Here is a 22961-nt window from a genome sequence, read left to right on the forward strand (position 1 = left end):
GCTACAATAATAACTATCCTACTGACCTACCCTGAATCACAGATGGGCCGAGACATTGGCCCATCTGTGATTCCTTTACAAACTACTGACGTAACAATAGAAATCCTTTTTTAAAGCCTAAACATTGGTTTTGTAACGCTTGAAATCCCCCTTAAAAGACGTCTGTCGTCCCAATAGTCCAGATGAAAATTAGAACAAGAGCTTACATGGTCTAAGGGCAATGCATTAAAGTTATATGATTTTGTTATTTTGCCACTGGCCTCTATTAGTCAGGGTTTTCTTATCTTTTTTTAAACAAAACTATTTCCTCTGATATACAGCACAAGTCTACATTATTCACAATTTACATAAATGAAATATAAGATACGTTTATACCTGATGAAATATATGTGGCAAATAATAATTTCAAACACACTTCTAAAATGAAAAATGAAATGTACAAATGACAAGTCTTAACCTGCAATTGGAAATTGCCTATATTTCATGCTATGGGAACGCCTGTCGTTCAGCATGATGCGAATACATGCCCTGTCACTTGCACGAACCAAAATATGAATGGTTTGGATTAGGTGAATCATGTCAACCAACAAGAGCTTACATGGTCTAAGGGCAATGCATTAAAGTGAGAGATTTTGTTATTTTTCCACTGGCCTCTATTAGTCAGGGTTTTCTTATCTTTTTTTAAACAAAACTATTTCCTCTGATATACAGCACAAGTCTACATTATTCACAATTTACATAAATGAAATATAAGATACATTACGTGATGAAATATATGTGCCAAATAATAATTTCAAAAACATTTCTAAAATGAAAAATGAAATGTACAAATGAAAAGGCCTAACATGCGATTGGAAATTGCCTATATTTCATGCTATGGGAACGCCTGTCGTTCAGCATGATGCAAATACATGCCCTGTCACTTGCATGAACCAAAATATGAATAGTTTGGATTAGGTGAATCATGTCAACCAACAAGAGCTTACATGGTCCAAGGGCAATGCATTAAAGTGAGAGATTTTGTTGTTTTTCCACTGACCTCTATTAGTCAGGGTTTTCTTATCTTTTTTTAAACAAAACTATTTCCTCTGATATACAGCATAAGTCTACATTATTCACAATTTACATCAATGAAACATAAGATACATTTATACGTGATGAAATATATGTGCCAAATAATAATTTCAAAAGCATTTTTAAAATGAAAAATGAAATGTACAAATGAACAGGCATAACCCCCAAATGGAAATTGCCTATATTTCATGCTATGGGAACGCCTGTCGTTCAGCATGATGCAAATACATGCCCTGTCACTTGCATGAACCAAAATATGAATAGTTTGGATTAGGTGAATCATGTCAACCAACAAGAGCTTACATGGTCCAAGGGCAATGCATTAAAGTGAGAGATTTTGTTGTTTTTCCACTGACCTCTATTAGTCAGGGTTTTCTTATCTTTTTTTAAACAAAACTATTTCCTCTGATATACAGCATAAGTCTACATTATTCACAATTTACATCAATGAAACATAAGATATATAAAGTTATGAAATATATGTGCCAAATAATAATTTCAAAAGCACTTCTAAAATGAAAGATGAGATGTACAAATGAAAAGGCCTAACCCGCAATTGGAAAGTACCTATATTTCATGCTATGGGAACGCCTGTCGTTCAGCATGATGCAAATACATGCCCTGTCACTTGCACGAACCAAAATATGAATGGTTTGGATTAGGTGAATCATGTCAACCAACAAGAGCTTACATGGTCCAAGGGCAATGCATTAAAGTGAGAGATTTTGTTATTTTTCCACTGGCCTCTATTAGTCAGGGTTTTCTTATCTTTTTTAAACAAAACTAATTCCTCTGATATACAGCATAAGTCAACATTATTCACAATCTACATAAATGAAATTATAAGATATATAAAGTTATGAAATATATGTGCCAAATAATAATTTCAAACACACTTCTAAAATGAAAAATGAAATGTACAAATGACAAGGCCTAACATGCAATTGGAAATTGCCTATATTTCATGCTATGGGAATCCCTGTCGTTCAGCATGATGCAAATACATGCTCTGTCACTTGCACGAACCAAAATATGAATAGTTTGGATTAGGTGAATCATGTCAACCAACAAGAGCTTACATGGTCCAAGGGCAATGCATTAAAGTTATATGATTTTGTTATTTGGCCACTGGCCTCTATTAGTCAGGGTTTTCTTATCTTTTTTAAACAAAACTATTTCCTCTGATATACAGCATAAGTCTACATTATTCACAATCTACATAAATGAAATATAAGATATATAAAGTTATTAAATATATGTGCCAAATAATAATTTCAGAAGCACTTCTAAAATGAAAGATGAAATGTACAAATGAAAAGGCCTAACATGCGATTGTAAATTGCCTATATTTCATGCTATGGGAACGCCTGTCGTTCAGCATGATGCAAATACATGCCCTGTCACTTGCATGAACCAAAATATGAATAGTTTGGATTAGGTGAATCATGTCAACCAACAAGAGCTTACATGGTCCAAGGGCAATGCATTAAAGTGAGAGATTTTGTTATTTTTCCACTGGCCTCTATTAGTCAGGGTTTTCTTATCTTTTTTAAATAAAACTAATTCTTCTCATATACAGCATAAGTCTACATTATTCACAATCTACATAAATGAAATTATAAGATATATAAAGTTATGAAATATATGTGCGAAATAATAATTTCAAAAGCACTTCTAAAATGAAAGATGAGATGTACAAATGTAAAGGCCTAACCCGCAATTGTAAATTGCCTATATTTCATGCTATGGGAACGCCTGTCATTCAGCATGATGCGAATACATGCCCTGTCACTTGCATGAACCAAAATATGAATGGTTTGGATTAGGTGAATCATATAAACCAACAAGAGCTTACATGGTCCAAGGGCAATGCATTAAAGTTATATGATTTTGTTATTTTGCCACTGGCCTCTAATAGTCAGGGTTTTCTTATCTTTTTTTAAACAAAACTATTTCCTCTGATATACAGCATAAGTCTACATTATTCACAATCTACATAAATGAAATATAAGATATATAAAGTTATTAAATATATGTGCCAAATAATAATTTCAGAAGCACTTCTAAAATGAAAGATGAAATGTACAAATGAAAAGGCCTAACCCGAAATTGGAAATTGCCTATATTTCATGCTATGGGAACGCCTGTCGTTCAGCATGATGCAAATACATGCCCTGTCACTTGCATGAACCAAAATATGAATAGTTTGGATTAGGTGAATCATGTCAACCAACAAGAGCTTACATGGTCCAAGGGCAATGCATTAAAGTGAGAGATTTTGTTGTTTTTCCACTGACCTCTATTAGTCAGGGTTTTCTTATCTTTTTTTAAACAAAACTATTTCCTCTGATATACAGCATAAGTCTACATTATTCACAATTTACATCAATGAAACATAAGATATATAAAGTTATGAAATATATGTGCCAAATAATAATTTCAAAAGCACTTCTAAAATGAAAGATGAGATGTACAAATGAAAAGGCCTAACCCGCAATTGGAAAGTGCCTATATTTCATGCTATGGGAACGCCTGTCGTTCAGCATGATGCAAATACATGCCCTGTCACTTGCACGAACCAAAATATGAATGGTTTGGATTAGGTGAATCATGTCAACCAACAAGAGCTTACATGGTCCAAGGGCAATGCACTAAAGTGAGAGATTTTGTTATTTTTCCACTGGCCTCTATTAGTCAGGGTTTTCTTATCTTTTTTAAACAAAACTAATTCCTCTGATATACAGCATAAGTCTACATTATTCACAATCTACATAAATGAAATTATAAGATATATAAAGTTATGAAATATATGTGCCAAATAATAATTTCAGAAGCACTTCTAAACTGAAAAATGAAATGTACAAATGACAAGGCCTATATTTCATGCTATGGGAATCCCTGTCGTTCAGATTGATGCAAATACATGCTCTGTCACTTGCACGAACCAAAATATGAATGGTTTGGATTAGGTGAATCATGTCAACCAACAAGAGCTTACATGGTCAAAGGGCAATGCATTAAAGTGAGAGATTTTGTTATTTTTCCACTGGCCTCTATTAGTCAGGGTTTTCTTATCTTTTTTTAAACAAAACTATTTCCTCTGATATACAACACAAGTCTACATTATTCACAATTTACATCAATGAAATATAAAATACATTTATACGTGATGAAATATATGTGCCAAATAATAATTTCAAAAGCATTTCTAAAAGGAAAATGAAATGTACAAATGACAAGGCCTAACATGCGATTGGAAATTGCCTATATTTCATGCTATGGGAATCCCTGTCGTTCAGCATGATGCAAATACATGCCCTGTCACTTGCACGAACCAAAATATTAATGGTTTGGATTAGGTGAATCATGTCAACCAACAAGAGCTTACATGGTCCAAGGGCAATGCATTAAAGTGAGAGATTTTGTTATTTTTCCACTGGCCTCTATTAGTCAGGGTTTTCTTATCTTTTTTCAGCAAAACTGATTCCTCTGATATACAGCATAAGTTCACAATCTACATCTTATCTTTAAAAAAAACCCCCCAATTCCTCTGATTTACAGCATAAGTCTACATTATTCACAAGCTACATCAATGAAATATAAGATATATAAAGTGATGAAATATATGTGCCAAATAATAATTTCAGAAGCACTTCTAAAATGAAAAATGAAATGTACAAATGAAAAGGCCTAACCCGCAATTGGAAAGTGCCTATATTTCATAATATGGGAACGCCTGTCGTTCAGCATGATGCAAATACATGCCCTGTCACTTGCACGAACCAAAATATTAATGGTTTGGATTAGGTGAATCATGTCAACCAACAAGAGCTTACATGGTCCAAGGGCAATGCATTAAAGTGAGAGATTTTGTTATTTTTCCACTGGCCTCTATTAGTCAGGGTTTTCTTATCTTTTTTTAAACAAAACTATTTCCTCTGATATACAGCACGAGTCTACATTATTCACAATTTACATAAATGAAATTATAAGATATATAAAGTTATGAAATATATGTGCCAAATAATAATTTCAAAAGCACTTCTAAAATGAAAGATGAGATGTACAAATGAAAAGGCCTAACCCGAAATTGGAAATTGCCTATATTTCATGCTATGGGAACGCCTGTCGTTCAGCATGATGCGAATACATGCCCTGTCACTTCCATGAACCAAAATATGAATGGTTTGGATTAGGTGAATCATGTCAACCAACAAGAGCTTACATGGTCCAAGGGCAATGCATTAAAGTTATATGATTTTGTTATTTTGCCACTGGCCTCTATTAGTCAGGGTTTTCTTATCTTTTTTTAAACAAAACTATTTCCTCTGATAAACAGCACAAGTCTACATTATTCACAATTTATATAAATGAAATATAAGATACATTTATACCTGATGAAATATATGTGGCAAATAATAATTTCAAACACACTTCTAAAATGAAAAATGAAATGTACAAATGACAAGTCTTAACCTGCAATTGGAAATTGCCTATATTTCATGCTTTGGGAACGCCTGTCGTTCAGCATGATGCGAATACATGCCCTGTCACTTGCACGAACCAAAATATGAATGGTTTGGATTAGGTGAATCATGTCAACCAACAAGAGCTTACATGGTCCAAGGGCAATGTATTAAAGTGAGAGATTTTGTTATTTTTCCACTGGCTTCTATTAGTCAGGGTTTTCTTATCTTTTTAAATCAAAACTATTTCCTCTGAAATACAGCACAAGTCTACATTATTCACAATTTACATAAATGAAATATAAGATACATTTATACCTGATGAAATATATGTGCCAAATAATAATTTCAAAAGCATTTCTAAAATGAAAAATGAAATGTACAAATGACAAGGCCTAACATGCGATTGGAAATTGCCTATATTTCATGCTATGGGAATCCCTGTCGTTCAGCATGATGCAAATACATGCTCTGTCACTTGCACGAACCAAAATATGAATGGTTTGGATTAGGTGAATCATGTCAACCAACAAGAGCTTACATGGTCCAAGGGCTCACTTTAAAAAGTGAGAGATTTTGTTATTTTTCAACTGACCTCTATTAGTCAAGGTTTTCTTATCTTTTTTCAACAAAACTGTTCTCTCTGATATACAGCATAAGTTCACAATCTACATCTTATCTTTAACCCCCCCCTCCCCAATTCCTCTGATTTACAGCATAAATCTACATTATTCACAAGCTACATCAATGAAATATAAGATATATAAAGTTATGAAATATATGTGCCAAATAATAATTTCATAAGCACTTCTAAAATGAAAAATGAAATGTACAAATGAAAAGGCCTAACCTGCAATTGGAAATTGCCTATATTTCATGCTATGGGAACGCCTGTCGTTCAGCATGATGCAAATACATGCCCTGTCACTTGCACAAATCAAAATATGAATGGTTTGGATTAGGTGAATCATGTCAACCAACAAGAGCTTACATGGTCCAAGAGCAATGCATTAAAGTGAGAGATTTTGTTATTTTTCCACTGACCTCTATTATTCAGGGTTTTCTTATCTTTTTAAAACAAAACTAATTCCTCTGATATACAGCATAAGTTTACATTATTCACAATCTACATAAATGAAATATAAGATATATAAAGTTATGAAATATATGTGCCAAATAATAATTTCAAAAGCACTTCTAAAATGAAAGATGAGATGTACAAATGAAAAGGCCTAACCCGAAATTGGAAATTGCCTATATTTCATGCTATGGGAACGCCTGTCGTTCAGCATGATGCAAATACATGCCCTGTCACTTGCACGAACCAAAATATGAATGGTTTGGATTAGGTGAATCATGTCAACCAACAAGAGCTTACATGGTCCAAGGGCAATGCATTAAAGTTATATGATTTTGTTATTTTTCCACTGGCCTCTATTAGTCAGGGTTTTCTTATCTTTTTTAAAACAAAACTATTGCCTCTGATATACAACACAAGTCTACATTATTCACAATTTACATCAATGAAATATAAAATACATTTATACGTGATGAAATATATGTGCCAAATAATAATTTCAAAAGCATTTCTAAAACGAAAAATAAAATGTACAAATGACAAGGCCTAACATGCGATTGTAAATTGCCTATATTTCATGCTATTGGAATCCCTGTCGTTCAGCATGATGCAAATACATGCCCTGTCACTTGCACGAACCAAAATATGAATGGTTTGGATTAGGTGAATCATGTCAACCAACAAGAGCTTACATGGTCCAAGGGCAATGCATTAAAGTTAGAGATTTTGTTGTTTTTCCACTGACCTCTATTAGTCAGGGTTTTCTTATCTTTTTTCAGCAAAACTGATTCCTCTGATATACAGCATAAGTTCACAATCTACATCTTATCTTTAACCCCCCCCCCTCCCCAATTCCTCTGATTTACAGCATAAGTCTACATTATTCACAAGCTACATAAATGAAATATAAGATATATAAAGTGATGAAATATATGTGCCAAATAATAATTTCAGAAGCACTTCTAAAATGAAAAATGAGATGTACAAATGAAAAGGCCTAACCCGCAATTGGAAAGTGCCTATATTTCATGCTATGGGAACACCTGTCGTTCAGCATGATGCAAATACATGCCCTGTCACTTGCACGAACTAAAATATTAATGGTTTGGATTAGGTGAATCATGTCAACCAACAAGAGCTTACATGGTCCAAGGGCAATGCATTAAAGTGAGAGATTTTGTTATTTTTCCACTGACCTCTATTAGTCAGGGTTTTCTTATCTTTTTTTAAACAAAACTATTTCCTCTGATAAACAGCACGAGTCTACATTATTCAGAATTTACATCAATGAAATATAAGATACATTACGTGATGAAATATATGTGCCAAATAATAATTTCAAAAGCATTTCTAAAATGAAAAATGAAATGTACAAATGACAAGGCCTAACCTGCAATTGGAAATTGCCTATATTTCATGCTATGGGAACGCCTGTCGTTCAGCATGATGCGAATACATGCCCTGTCACTTGCATGAACCAAAATATTAATGGTTTGGATTAGGTGAATCATGTCAACCAACAAGAGCTTACATGGTCCAAGGGCAATGCATTAAAGTGAGAGATTTTGTTATTTTTCCACTGGCCTCTATTAGTCAGGGTTTTCTTATCTTTTTTAAACAAAACTAATTCCTCTGATATACAGCATAAATCTACATTATTCACAATCTACATAAATGAAATTATAAGATATATAAAGTTATGAAATATATGTGCCAAATAATAATTTCAAAAGCACTTCTAAAATGAAAGATGAGATGTACAAATGAAAAGGCCTAACCCGCAATTGGAAATTGCCTATATTTCATGCTATGGGAACGCCTGTCGTTCAGCATGATGCAAATACATGCCCTGTCACTTGCACGAACCAAAATATGAATGGTTTGGATTAGGTGAATCATGTCAACCAACAAGAGCTTACATGGTCCAAGGGCAATGCATTAAAGTGAGAGATTTTGTTATTTTGTTATTTTCCACTGGCCTCTATTAGTCAGGGTTTTCTTATCTTTTTTTAAACAAAACGAATTCCTCTGATATACAGCATAAGTCTACATTATTCACAGGCTACATAAATGAAATATAAGATATATAAAGTGATGAAATATATGTGCCAAATAATAATTTCAAAAGCATTTCTAAAATGAAAAATGAAATGTACAAGTGATTGAAAAGACCCAACATGCAATCGGAAAGTGCCTATATTTCATGCTATGGGAACGCCTGTAGTTCAGCATGATGCGAATACATGCCCTGTCACTTTCAGGAACCAAAATATGAATGGTTTGTATTAGGTGAATCATGTTAACCAACAAGAGCTTACATGGTCTAAGGGCAATGTATTAGAGTGAGAGATTTTGTTGTCATACCAGACAGACCTCATCCTGTCCACTGAGTTTCCCTTGGCCTAGTTACATGAAGATTTGATGATGTTGCATCCAAACATCCAAGCAAAAAAAATTACTCGGTTCCACGTTCACGGAAATGTTTCGAGTAAAATATTAAACCCACATCCAGGAAAATATTGCTATTGAAAGGCCATGTAAAATATAACATTTAAATCAATGTGCATAATTATTCATTCATCAATTACTTATTTCTTATATACATTTCTTCAACTGAATTTGCGAAAGTTTCAATTTTATTCTCAAATATACAACAAAATAAGAAAATCAAAATCGATGTGGACTCTGAAGTCTGTCTGCCTTTGAAGGGCGAATGGTATCAATCGGATGGTACAGGTTCTCAATTGATTCATTGTTTACGTCGCTGTTTTACTCAACATGTCTACTAGCTGCAACAGTGGAGTTCAATAGTCTACATGAACTCGTTGTCAATCACGCCATCAATTTCGTCAGTGATCTTGGACTGTAATATATCAGCGCCACCTCCTGAGCGAATATCCAAAGGAATAAATCCATTTTTCATGCTGGGTGGTGCTGCAGTAGTGTAGGTAGAACGGAAATTATGGAACTCGTAGTCAGTCATGTTCGTAATTTGGACATACATCAGGTGGATTTCCTTTTGAGCAATGTTCTCGACTGTTCCTGGCATATCACCTCCCTTGTCAGGATGTGAATCACCGAACTTCCCTCCAGTGCACCAGGTACCATGACCGGGGGCATCTGCGATTAGCACCAAAAACTTGGCTCTGTGTTCCCAGGAATAATTCAGAGCAGATTTCAGAGCCCGTATTTTGTCCTCAGGAGTATCGCCACCACCTGATGGAGACATTTTTGAGACTAATGCAGTGACAGAGTCAATGTGTTCAGTGAAGGGTTGTTCTTGCGTGTGTCCTGCATCCCCAAAATCTTTGTAACCAATAAAGGCGACACGCAAATCTGTTAACTTGCCACTATATTTCCGAACAGATTCACGAACTTTCTGAGTCATTTCGGTAATGTATTTCTTGGCCATTTCAATATAGCTACCCATTGAGCCAGTGGTATCCAAAACAAAACAAAGATCAATGCCAAAAGAGTTACAGGAAGTACGAATGGGATTTGTGGCCAAATATAGCGCATTCTTTGATCTTTCGACTTGTTCACTGAAAACCTTCCCCATTTCTTCATTCCATATCTGGTCTATGTTTGTCATCGACTTCCCTTCACTTGTTTTCACCGTCTTCTCTTTCTCTATGAACTGATCAGGGGGCACCTCATTCCGTCCCTCTGCCATGAAGAGCTTTCGTAAGCCATCAGGAAGAAGTTTTGGGTTATTCACAACAACGTAGTTTGGGAAGTTTGAGAACACACCACCAGTAAAATAACCAATGCCGATGCCAGTAACCATGATATCATTGCTCTCCGCATAAGCCAGACTTGTCTTCAAGCGCCCTGGTGTAGAATCAAAGCCATCCGTAAGAACGAAGATATATTTTTTGGCTTTGGCAGCACTGTCGCTGATGATCAATTGAGTGGCATAGAGGACAGCATCGGATATGTTAGAGCTGCGGTCTTTGAATGTGATGGCATTGTAGGCTCTTGCCTTGGCCACGGCATCCCATTCCTGCTGGAAACCTTTGATAATGAGTGTCTCTGCTCCCGCAGTCAGCAAGTTGAAACGGACACTGCATGCATGCAATGCAGCTGAAAAGAAATTGGCAATTCTCAGGATGTGTGAACAATATCACGCCAACCACAAAGGGAAGTATATAATGCTTACTGCCCTTTTGAAAGTTGAAAGGCACCATGTGATGTCAAGCAGTTTCCAGCAGTTTGTTTACTGACTAAATTCTTAACACAATGTATAAAGTAACGAAAAAGTTGCAAAGGTATGTATTTTAAGATTTCACATGCACATACTTATTACGCTTATGAGAAGAAAACATATTCTGCAAAATATTGGAACTATTTCGCCGTCACAGAAATAATTCTGATCCTCGAAAATATTGAAATGCAGTTATTTGAAAGAGTCAGATTGTTCTGATTATATTGGGCAGGGAAATGTGGACGTGGGGGTTGAATAAATTTATGTAAATTAGGTTCTTTATACAGCAGAGGTTTGGTCATTTGATTGTTTCCCCTATGGGCGATAGACAGGATACCAACCAAATCTCAATGACTCATGGAAAGATGCAGATCACCGAGAGTTTATATTAAACTAGCTGGAGATACGAGTACACTGAATCAGGTCACGGACAGGCTTTAAGCTCCAAGCTTTCATTTAAATACCTAGCTTGGGGATGATAGACTTATTCAACTCCTTTATTAGCTTTGTAAATCATTTCTACGATGGCCGTGGTTTTGATTTTGTCTCATAAGAAAGTTTGGTAATGATAAGGATAGTGGTGTTCAGAATAATTGGTTTAATTGTGTGGGGAACATTGGGAAGAAGCAGTGAAATGTTAGAACCACGGTGATAATGAATATTGTATTTATCTTAATGTTCACTTTCCGGTGTTCTAAAAAATTTCAGAAGATTTTGTTTTGAAGGTTGTGTTTTGTGTCGCATCCTAAAAAATGATCTTAAAAGTCCAGCTCTCAACTCAAACCCCACCCGTTACCTGTGAATAATCAATCACCAGCAAGATTTATTGTGTTTTTTTAATGGAAATCGCCGACTCTAAAAAGCCATTTTTGACCAAAGGATTTATAAAGGAATATCAACTCGACATAATGTAGATGGCAGACAGGGCACATTGATGAAATCTGAGCAAGAAATGAATATCATTTCTTGTGGTATGGTACACTTGATCATCAGCATAGTTTAATTAACGAGGCCAGAAATATCACTGTGTTAGTTTCATGAAAATTCAGGTTTACCGTGTGCCAACTTAGTAACATTAAGCATAACCAACGAGAGTTTTGCCATTTCTGGCAGGTTCACTGAATAGGTTTCCAGTCCCTCTAACTATAAAATCTCAGACAATCTCAGGGACTGAAGGCTGAAAACAAAGCGATTTTATTTCTGTTCGACTTTTCAATGTCCTTTGGCAACCCTTAAATGAACACGAACAATAAATTCAGTACACAATCAATATGAGGGCATAGTTGGACCGTCTGCTTCGGGAACCGGCCTCACTCCTGTCGTAGGGTAATTCAGTCGGGCACTGTAATAAAAAAGGTATACGAAACGAAAGCATGAACAAAGATAACTTACCAGCTAAACCGAGGAATCCTTGGATGGCTCCAATGGCAGTCATTCCAGCCATAGACGCAGATGTATCCAGTATGACAGAGACCTGGTAGTCTTTCCGTGGGTGTCCAATCATGTTCTCGTAGATCTTCTTATACTGCCCATCCGTGCATATGAATCTGATGAAACCCTTCAAGGAGAATGTCGGGCCATGGTAATCTTGGAGCGGTCGTGTGGGCCGGTTATTTGGTAGTACAAGTGTATCAAGGACAGTGTCTAAGTCTGTAATCAGGGTCTGAAATGATTCCTCTTCTGTATTAATTTTCATCGAGCACTTGGTGATGACTGCATTTTCGGCTATGTCAACCTCGTATGCATCAAGTTCATGGGATACTTCTTCGAACAGTTTTGTGAAATCAGTTATCAGGTCTTCATCCATATCATCTGCTCCCAAGTCCCGGTAGAGGTCGCTAGCATAGATAGACTTGCCCCATTCTATGTCCGCATTTGATTTGTATTTCAGTCCGGCCTCATTACCTTGCAGACCAGTCAGTGGTTCTGCCCATTTCAAAGGAGAGAATGTAAACTGCTTGCTTGCAGCCTTTTTACTTTCAGCGATCACCGCAGACAAGTCATCGCAGATATTCTTGTTCAGCCGATGGGCTATTTTTATAATTTGATCAACAAGGTCATTTTGAGGATCAATACTTTCCCACGCACCAGGTGCAATGTTATCAAGGATGTCCTTTGCTCGATTTACGCTCAATTTGTAGAACTCCAAGTCTTCGTTTATATGAGGGTTGGTTGTCAAAACAATCATCCTAGCTTTTGCATCATTCTGGTATGTGCCGTAGGCATCTTTACTTTGCTGAGACCATATTCCATCGGTTATCAAGACAACAAATCTGTGCTCATTTGGATTGATATCAGTATTGAATATTTCTCTTGCTACAAATTTCATTGCATCTGCAGCAAGAGTTTTTTCTGAGGCATCAAAGGCCTCAATGATATACTGACCAATTTGGTTGTCTAAGTCTTGTTCGAATGTCTTCAATACTCTTTGGCTCTCCTCTCCTCCGAAGCGTACCACACATGTTTGATACTCCAAACGTTTCATTGCTTCTAGAAACACTATCAGAATGTTCAATGCTAGAGTCATTTTTTCGCCATTCATACTGCCCGAGTTATCAACCAGGAACACAAATTTAAAATTTTGTCGGTCCAGCAAATTAGCTGCATGCTTGCCTGTTGTATCATTGAATTGTGTTAAGATATTAACAGCATGAGACTGGTGTTCTTTTAGGATGCGAGCCAGAAGTAAATATTTGAGTTTTTCTTGTTTTACAAATGGCAGATCCTCGGGATTTTTGTACTCTGCTGTATTACCAACTTCATCAACTAATCCAAGACTTAACAACTTTTGTTTACACAACTGCCTCATTTGCTTTTTTTGTTGCTCTGTGAGTGTTATTTTAACTTTTCTACCCGTAGCTGATTTTACATCTTTACTATCCCCAACAGCAATGTCGATATATTTTGATGGAATAATGATAGCATCTTCATGATCATCTGAGCCATCATGTTTCCTTTCTTGGGGTAATTCCTTGATTTTCCGAATTTCAGCTAAATGGTCTCTGTCCGTCTCAAGCTTCAATCCATGACTATCCGGTTTATTACTGGTGAAGGGAGAAGCATCAGGCCATTCACTAACAAAGGCAAGATTATCTGGTATTTCTCGCTTTGTATGTGGTACCCCCTCCACGGAAAGTGTGCCAATGATATCAAACTCCTTAAAAACTACCTGCATATCCCTATGTTTATCCGTCCTGGTATGAAATGGGTTCAAATCCTCCTTTTTGCAGAACTTCACATCATAATCGTCAGCTATTTTGAGAGTTTTTAACTTTATACCATCTTTCAAACATTTTTCTTCCAAGTTTTTCCCATTCTCACCAAGCGATTCCACCACAGTTTGCAGGACACCATCAAGTTTCTTTTGGAGATATCCTACTGTTGTTTCGAGTTTTCCTGTTACGTGTCTTTGTTTCCACACTTGTCTTACTACTCCAAGCACTTTGTGCAAGAAACGGCCAGTGTCAACCACTTGATTAAGAGTACTAGGATCTAGCCCATCCATTGACCTGCCAAGAGCAAACTGTTGCACAATGTTATCAACAGTTTTCTCCAAATGTGAAACAGATTCAGAAACATGAGTAGTAATGTTGATAACAGCATCTGGATCAAGGGAGGATATATCCATGCTAGCACAATCTTTTTTAATGGTATCTGCAATACTACAGGCCTTATCCAGATCACTTCGGGTTCTCTTTTGCATCTCTTGAGTCTCCTTATTTACTGGTTTTTTTGCGTCACTCCTGCCACCCACAGGTGCCTTTCCATTACCAGTGCCGCTGACTGGTGCCTTTCCATCGCCAGTGCCGCTGACTGGTGCCTTTCCATCACCAGTGCTGTTGACTGGTGCCTTTCCATCGTAAGTGCTACCGACGGGTGCCTTTCCAACACAAGTGCCGCCGACTGGTGCCTTTCCATCGCCAGTGCCGTTGACTGGTGCCATTCCATCACCAGTGCTGCTGACTGGTGCCTTCCATCGTAAGTGCTGCCGACGGGTGCCTTTCCAACACAAGTGCCGCCGACTGGTGCCTTTCCATCGCCAGTGCCATTGACTGGTGCCATTCCATCACCAGTGCTGCTGACTGGTGCCTTTCCATCGCAAGTGCTGCTGACTGGTGCCTTTCCATCGCCAGTGCCGTTGACTGGTACCATTCCATCACCAGTGCTGCTGACTGGTGCCTTTCCTTCATAAGTGCTGGCGACGGGTGCCTTTCCGACACCAGTGCTGCCGACTGGTGCCTTTCCATCGCCAGTACCGCTGGTGATGCCTTTTCATCCCCAGTGCTGCTGACTGGTGCCTTTCCATCGTAAGTGCTGCTGACGGGTGCCTTTCCAACACCAGTGCTGCCGACTGGTACCTTTCCATCGCCAGTGCCGCTGACTGGTGCCTTTCCATCGCCAGTGCTGCTAACTGGTGCCTTTCCATAACCCGTAGCTAGAGTGCTTCCCTAAATAGTACCAGTTCCACCCTTTTTGTCACCAGTACCTCCAGCACCTCCCTTTTCACCTCCAGTGTCATCTGTTCTGCCCTTTCCATAACCAGTCTCTCCATGCCCTCCCTTTCCGCCTCCAGTTTCACCATTTCTGTCACCAGTCCTTCCAAGTTCTCCCTTTCCACCTCGAGTTCATCCTTTTCAAAGTCCAGTCCCTTTCTTTCCCCCACCGTCACTTCCTTCTCTGCCTTTTTCACCAACACCACCATCCCCGCCGCCACTTCCTCCATTGCCTTTTCCACCACCACCACCCCCGCCGCCACTTCCTCCTTTACCTTTTCCACCACCACCACCACTCCCGCCGCCACTTCCTCCTTTGCCTTTTCCACCACCACCACCACTCCCGCCGCCACTTCCTCCTTTGCCTTTTCCACCACCACCACCACTCCCGCCGCCACTTCCTCCTTTGCCTTTTCCACCACCACTACCCCCGCCGCCACTTCCTCATTTGCCTTTTCCACCACCACCACCACCACCACCCCGGCCGCCACTTCCTCCTTTGCCTTTTCCACGAACACCACCACCCCCGCCGCCACTTCCTCCTCCCATTCCCAAGCTAAGGCCTCCAAACGCAGCAGTTAGTGCAAGACCAACTGCTGCTAGAGCAGCGGTGACAGGATTTGAAGCTAGAAGCAAGGCAGTGACTCCCAGAGCCATTTCGATTGCAAAAGACACTTCCTCTGGTATATCAACTTCTGTGATAACTTTTATTAGGCTAAAGGCAGCAGCGGCAATTCCAAGCATTCCTGAATCAACTTTGCTGGCAGTGATAGCTGTTTTCATAGCATCAACACCATGCTTGATATCTTTGACTGCTTCATATACCTTCATACCAGTATCAATATCCTTTGTAACCTCTTCAGGGACACCAAGGTCCTGCATCACATCTGTCAGTAAGGACACGGCAGCTTTCTTATTCACCTTTCCATTTTTAGCCAAATCATTTACCAGTCTGTAGCCTTGCTTGCCATAGTCAATTTCCTTTTTCAATACTGGTGGGGCATTGAATATAACGATGATCTCAGAAGTGGCATCCTTGACTGCAGAACTACTCACTTTCTTTTTCTCAAATACATCTTTACCTAGTTTGTAAACCTGTCTGTTGACGTGGACCACATCCTTGACTTCTTTCGGTAGACCTGGTAGATCTGCAATCTTGTCAGCAACATCGAACAGCTTGTCACTGTCTACTTTTCGATGATACTTGGCGTCCTTTATCAAGCCACACACTTCTTTGCTTATATTGATAGCCTGTTTCGCTTCAGGTGGGACTCCTGCTAAGTCCATTAGTTTGTCACCTGCCTCAAGAATCGCTGTTGCAGATGGCTTTCTTGTCTTTGCAAATTTAGACCCAACATCAATCGCGCATTCAGTCAGTTTAACTATTTCTTTTACTTCTGGTGTTGCATTCATTTCATCCATGATGTCATGGACACAACTAAAAACATCACTTGGTTCAATCTTGTTTTGTTTAGAGATCTTCTTTCCGGCTTTTACAACATGCTTAGCAATATTTGCAGCCTTAACAGCCTCTTCAGGACAACCTGTTGCATCCAGTATCTTACCCACTCCTTCATACAGTTTGTCAGGATCTATTTTTCTTTGCTTGTAGACATCTTGTACAACATTCATTGCTTCTCGTGCAACCTTCGCTGCCACCTTCACCTCATCTGGAGCATCGAGTGTATCACACAGTGTCATGACATGTTTATTTACAGTGTCTGGCTGAAGAAGTCCTGCAGAAACTTCTTGCTGAATGGACATAAGTGTCTGACCAACCTTAACTGATTTTAGTGCTTCTTCGGGTGCACCATACTTTGCCATCAAATACTCGATCTGATTTAACATTCTAGTGGCATCCACATTTCCTCGCATTGCAACAGATCCAATGTTGGCAACATTTGAAACATCATCCATAATGCCTATAACATTACTTGCTTCCTCTGGCATACCAAGGTTCCTCAGTATTTCATCTAGACCAGCCGTCTTCAGCCCTCCATGTGCAAGGTAATCAGTTGCCAGTTTAGCAAGATTTGATGCTAGGTTTGGGTCTTTTGGTAGCTTTTGAAGTGCCAGTATCTTTTCTGCTGTGCTTTTGCACAAATCGGTATTTACCATGTTATTTTTCTGAACAACATTGAGAAATCCCATGACATCTTGCGATATTTTGCAAACTGTCTTCAGCTGAGGTCGAGCGTTTGTCATTTCAAGTAAGTCACTTGATATGCCAAGGAGCTGTACATTACCAAAATCACCACCGTTCATTATTGTCTGAGTAACTTTGAGAGCAGCGTCTGTAAGTTCAGAACACTTTGGCCCTAAGAGGGTTTTGGCTGAGGAAATCATGTCAATGGAATCAACTTTTTTGTTTGATACGCACTTTTGCACAACTTGAGACAGTGTACCAGTCATGTTTGATAGATCAGATAGACCCTGTTCACATCCGACCGCCTTGAGCACTGATTCTGTGAGCTCCATGGTTTGAGGCCTGAACTCCCCATCTTCTATTATCTTTTGACTGAAACTGGATATCTCATCAGCAACTTTACAGCTAACCTTCACTGGCATTTCAGGTAAAACATCTCTGACAAACTGGAATGCTGTTGCCGTATCTACAACAGATCTACTTTCCAGAACATTGTCCAGCTTATTCTTGATGTCCCTGACAGTGTCTAGAGATGTACTTGAGCCCAGCACCTTGCTCACTGTTTCCAGTGTGTCGAATGTATCAGACGAGTCTTCACTAAGACATCTTTCTGAGATCTCTTTCAATTGTTCCAACATCCCAACTTTTTGTAGAACTTCTTTAGGAACTTCAGTCATTCTCATGATATCTCTCGTCACATTCATAATACCCGCCAGATCATCTGTCTCCTGGGAAATGGTACTTTCGGCGATGTTCTGCAGCGTATCTGTTATGTGTTTTCCCTCTTCAAACTGGCTGCCGCAATTCAAAACGTTTGAAAATTCCTGGGCTGTAGCATATGTATCAGGAATTGATACAATGCCATAATGCTCCTCTAGCACTCTGTCACCAAATTTCTGCAAAGTTTGATGTATGTATTCCAAGTCTTTGCGTAACATACCCCCTGGGCTAAAGGCTTCAACTGAGTCCTTCAGTGTAACTGGATCAAAAGGTATCCCCCGTCCTTTAAGGTATTTAGATACAGCATCTGATGGCGACATGCTTGTGTCATGGACATCATCAATATATTCCAACAGATCATCGATTACTTCATTAGATGGTAGGTCGTGTCTTCTCATCAGATCCTTTGTTGTGTCCGCATTTTCAGGACTCTCATTGGTCATATTCTTCAGTATGGAATCCAGGACATTCCCTACATTCCCTATGACCTCAATACCGAAAAAATCAGAGTTCATAGCAGAGGCAAGAGCAGATACCTTCTGAAGGTTCTCATGATACGGTTTGCTCAAACCATTCTTCATAGGACTACGGAGGGACCTTAATCTATCCACTGCTTCTTTCGGCGCGTTTTCCTGTTGAAGGATGTGTTTTCCAAGTTTTAAGGTTTTATCCAGAGCAACACTGGTGGACTTTTCCTGAGCAGACAATATCGAGGCTGTGAATGCGTCTGTGTTTTTGAATGTATGAGCTATTTCATCTGCCAGACTCATTGCCAGCTTGAAGGATGCTTCTCTCTGCTCACACGGTTCCAAAAACACATTGTTTTCACTAGACAAAGGACGTCTGCCAAGGTATTCTCTGTAGAAATAACCAATGGTTTCTTCCGTGATCTTATTCTGCTTCATCACTGTCATCAGCTTATCTACATCATCATAGTTGCTTCTCATGGATGCTGCATTCATGAAGGGGGTGAGAAGAGTAGACAGAGGTTCCTCCTCAATGTCTGCTAAATGTTCTAAAGTTGTTTTGATATCTTTAAGTTTCACTTTCTTTATTGATGATTGTTTCGTGGCAGGCACAATGTCCTTCTCAGCTGCAATGGTCTTTTCTGCATATCCTTTTTCTTCCCCTTCCAACTGTCCTATCAAAGGTACAATTTGATCTGCCATGCCTTTCGAGAAAACCCTAATCTGACCTATGAAGGACTTGAATAGAAAAGGTTCATCCATTGCAGAATTGTCCAGGGTAACTGTACCTTTCACATTTTTTTTATCGCCAGGAAACACTTTGACCTCTTTCCTTTTCAGTTTGACTTTCAGAGGCTTATTAATGTGACATTTCAACTTGATAGAGGCTTCAACACTGCCTCTGTTCTGTACCGTTAAATTGAACTTGACCTCTGGATGCAGTATTGACAGTCTTCCCACATCCAGAACAATTGGGTGAAACGCCAAAGATGGCATACATATCTTTCCTTCAATATTATGCACAATTCTGCCATCTTTGGTGTCAGAATCAAACATTATTTCCAACTCAAAACTACTTTTCATTGGTGGAGTGAGTTCCAATTCCAAGTGTTCCTTAGTGTTGGGACAGATTTGTAATGGGAATTTTTTCAATGGGTTGATAAGAATTTGCCCTTCAAAAGACATTCCATATAGTGTTGCAGTAACTTCACTTGTGTTTTTGAGATCCAACTTCTTCCTGATAGGATTGGCCGCGTCTGCTATTGAAAATTCCATTCGTTTAGGGGATATTAGCAGTTTGGGCCATTCTGCTTTACCAGTCACTCTAACAGTCACTGTTCGGCATACTGTGCCATCTGGTGCTGTAGCTGATATCTCTGCACTGCTGCTATAACCACCTTCGACCTCAGGGTTCACATGAATCACCAACTTGATTTCTTCCCCAGGCTCTAACACATGGTTGGATAGTTCAAAGTCAACTCCATCGCTTACTTTCTCAACTTTGCCTAGCTCAAGTTCAACATCTCCACTATTGCGTAAGGAAATATCACTGCAGCTAAATGGCCTTCTTGGGCTGATTGGTGGGAATGACTTCTGCACTTGATTGGTGTTAGAAATCAATCTGTCCTTATCAAACAAACACAACTTTGGTTTACATACATTGTATTTGATCGTCAACTCGTGGAATGTATCTGCCATATAGTAGATGTGCACATTGATTGCCTTCTCACCATGCTTGGCTTCGTGAGGCTTGATACTCAGGCTGAACTCCTGTTCCTTCTCTTCGTGTGGTCTAAGCCGTATTTCATCTTTGGAAAAGGTTAAATTTGCCTCGTGAACAAATTTCAACCTGATAGGGATGTCGAGTGGATTCTCCAAACTGAATGACTTCGTGATTGATAAGCTACACACCTTCTGGAGGTCAAGAACTGAACAGTTGTTCCCCCGGTCTTTACATAATCCTGGCAGTAGGCAGAACTTGTCCAAAACCTGGATTTTGAATTTTACAGCCAGCAGGACATCAGTGGTGTTTTTCGGATTTTCACTGTCTTTCAGAGAAATGTGGAATGAATTACTGTAGGGTTTTGGGGGTAGCTTCTCAAGATCAGGTTGAATTGCCAAGTTTATGAAGTGACCATTGGCTATTTTACCCATTGCGTCTGGTTTGATGTCAATGTTCATGTCTCTGTACGAACTGTCAAATGCATAGTCACAGGCGAAGTTGATACTACACAATACAAGGTGAATCCCTTTAGTTTGGTAGATATCTTTGACCAAGACACCCAAGTCTAGGGCGACAGAAGAGTGTGAACAAACAAGAGAACCCTGAGGGGTTTTCTCCACATCTAGTCTTGCCACCTTTGGCCGTAGCCTTTTCACATCTGCCAAAGAAAGCATGCACCGCATTGGTTGAAATGCTGCAGCACCTGAGATTAACTTGTTCAGTTGGCGTAGATGGGACTCATTTACCTTCAATTCATTCAATATTGATATCATTTCTTGTGGACGGTCTAGTGTAGCTGAAACTTGGTTCACAAACTCGGTTAGACGAATGTAATCTGACATGGATGAACACAAGGTGTCCTTCATAACCTGTGAGAGTTTTACTACAACCCAAGACAGTTCAGTCTTCAGGTAACACAACACTGAACGTTCTCCAATTTTATAGGCATTCACGGTTTTCAGAGCTTTTTTGACCGCATTAGGTTGCGCCGGCAGATAAACTTCATTCAAACCTACCAACTCTCTTTTGAAACCAAACCATCGGTATCTGATGAGGTCTTTTGGATCTTTGATGCAATTTGCAGACTTGAGGAACTTTGAATACTGACGCTCTAACTCATCACGGTAACTATCCATCATCTTGACTCGTGAGATAATTAACTTGACCAGTGATGCTACTTTGATACAATGATCTATCAACTGCTCAGACACTCCATTCTGAAGTGATTTCTCAGCAGAATCCATCAGCTGACCAAGATAATCCCGGAATTCTTTTCCAATCCTTTCGTTATCAGCTACAGTGGATTGAAAATCATCAATTACACGTTGCAATCTCTCCGTCATCAAAGTATTCAAAGCAAGTTTTTTCAGGTCATCTGGATCTGAATATCTGAACTCTGATGGTGATGGTAATGTCTCATATTTTGGTTCTTTTGGTTTTGGTTGTTTGATAGCCTTGACACAATGTTCCAATTTTCCTAACTGCTTTTCACTTTCATAGAAATGATCAAGCGCACTTTTATCCTCAGTGGGAGCAAACTCCTCATACATGCTATCCTTTAGATCAGCCCCCGATTCTAGACAGAACCGCCTCATTTCATCATGTAATGGAACAAAAGCAACATCAGAATCATATTCAAAGACAATTGAAGCACTGGAGGCTGGGTTGGTACGTTTTGTCTTCAACTGATGGGCATGTCCATGTTGCAATTCTTCAACATTTATGACTGTCTTGAAAAGGGTTTCTCTCTCTCTTTTCGGATCATTTGGTATCATTTCCACTATGATGTCTACGAAGGACACATCGGTATCGAGATCAAGTTGAAAACTACGAGACGGAAGTTCCGAACGGTGTAGATGAAATGCTTGCTCCAAGTTAGGATAGTTCTTAAAAGAATCACTTTCAACAGATGATGCCTTCCCGTAATATTCCACTGTAATACCCAATTTTCCAGTATAGTGTACATCCCATTTACCTTTGTCATGTCTGTAAAAGAAATTCATTGCCTTACGGTTAAATTTGTCAATGAATATTTCTTTCATTTTAAGTTGAAGCATTCGGGGCTGTTTCAGGAACAGGCCTTTTATTACTGGTAGTTTTACTTTGTCGGTTTTGAGCAAATATGATTCTAATTCGATCATCCGCAGGACAAGTCTGTCAAATTCATGTCGACCAGATGTCCTGCTCGATTCCTTGGTTACTTTGAAATAATATGCAGCTAGATTATGAGGAATCGATAATTGAAGTCGCTGAGCCTCTTCTATACTGGTCTGCCGTTGGTTCATTTCTTCCTCATAGATGTTTTTGCGTCTTTCATTTCTTTCTTGGCAACATTTGACCCCTTCCTCATATGTTGTTGCTGAATCCACTTTGAGATATTCAAGAACCCCTTTTCTCATTGCCAGGAGGGCTTCCATGCCATTTAACCAATCAGTGCCTGTTTTTTTCAATTCCTTTAAAAAGCTATCACATTTCTGAATGGCACCTTGGTAACTGTCAAACCTCTTGCTAATGTCTGCCAGTCCTCCCATGAAAGCTCCAGCTTTCATCATTTTTGTTCCAGCTTCAATATCTGATATACCCACTAATT

The 22961-nt window shown here is 38.9% G+C and overlaps 1 protein-coding gene across 1 annotated transcript; it reads right to left on the bottom strand.

Annotated features, from left to right (window-relative positions):
- Window positions 1-9430: 9430 nt before the first annotated feature.
- Window positions 9431-14754, bottom strand: LOC135491619 (uncharacterized). Its single transcript, XM_064777591.1, has 2 exons — window positions 12215-14754; window positions 9431-10701 (listed from the first exon to the last, which is right to left on the bottom strand). Exons 1-2 carry the CDS (start codon window positions 14523-14525, stop codon window positions 9431-9433), a joined length of 3582 nt encoding a protein of 1193 aa, XP_064633661.1. The 5' UTR covers window positions 14526-14754.
- Between the last annotated feature and the right edge of the window lie 8207 nt (window positions 14755-22961).

Source organism: Lineus longissimus, chromosome 7 (genome assembly GCF_910592395.1).
Source record: "Lineus longissimus chromosome 7, tnLinLong1.2, whole genome shotgun sequence".
NCBI classification, from domain to species: Eukaryota; Metazoa; Nemertea; class Pilidiophora; order Heteronemertea; family Lineidae; genus Lineus; species Lineus longissimus.

Coding starts and splice junctions, on each gene's coding strand:
- LOC135491619 (XM_064777591.1), bottom strand. CDS start 14,525: ATGCAAAAGAGAACCCGAAGTGATCTGGATAAGGCCTGTAGTATTGCA. Junction 10,702..12,214: donor AGGATTCCTCGGTTTAGCTG/GTAAGTTATCTT, acceptor ATTTCTTTTCAG/CTGCATTGCATGCATGCAGT.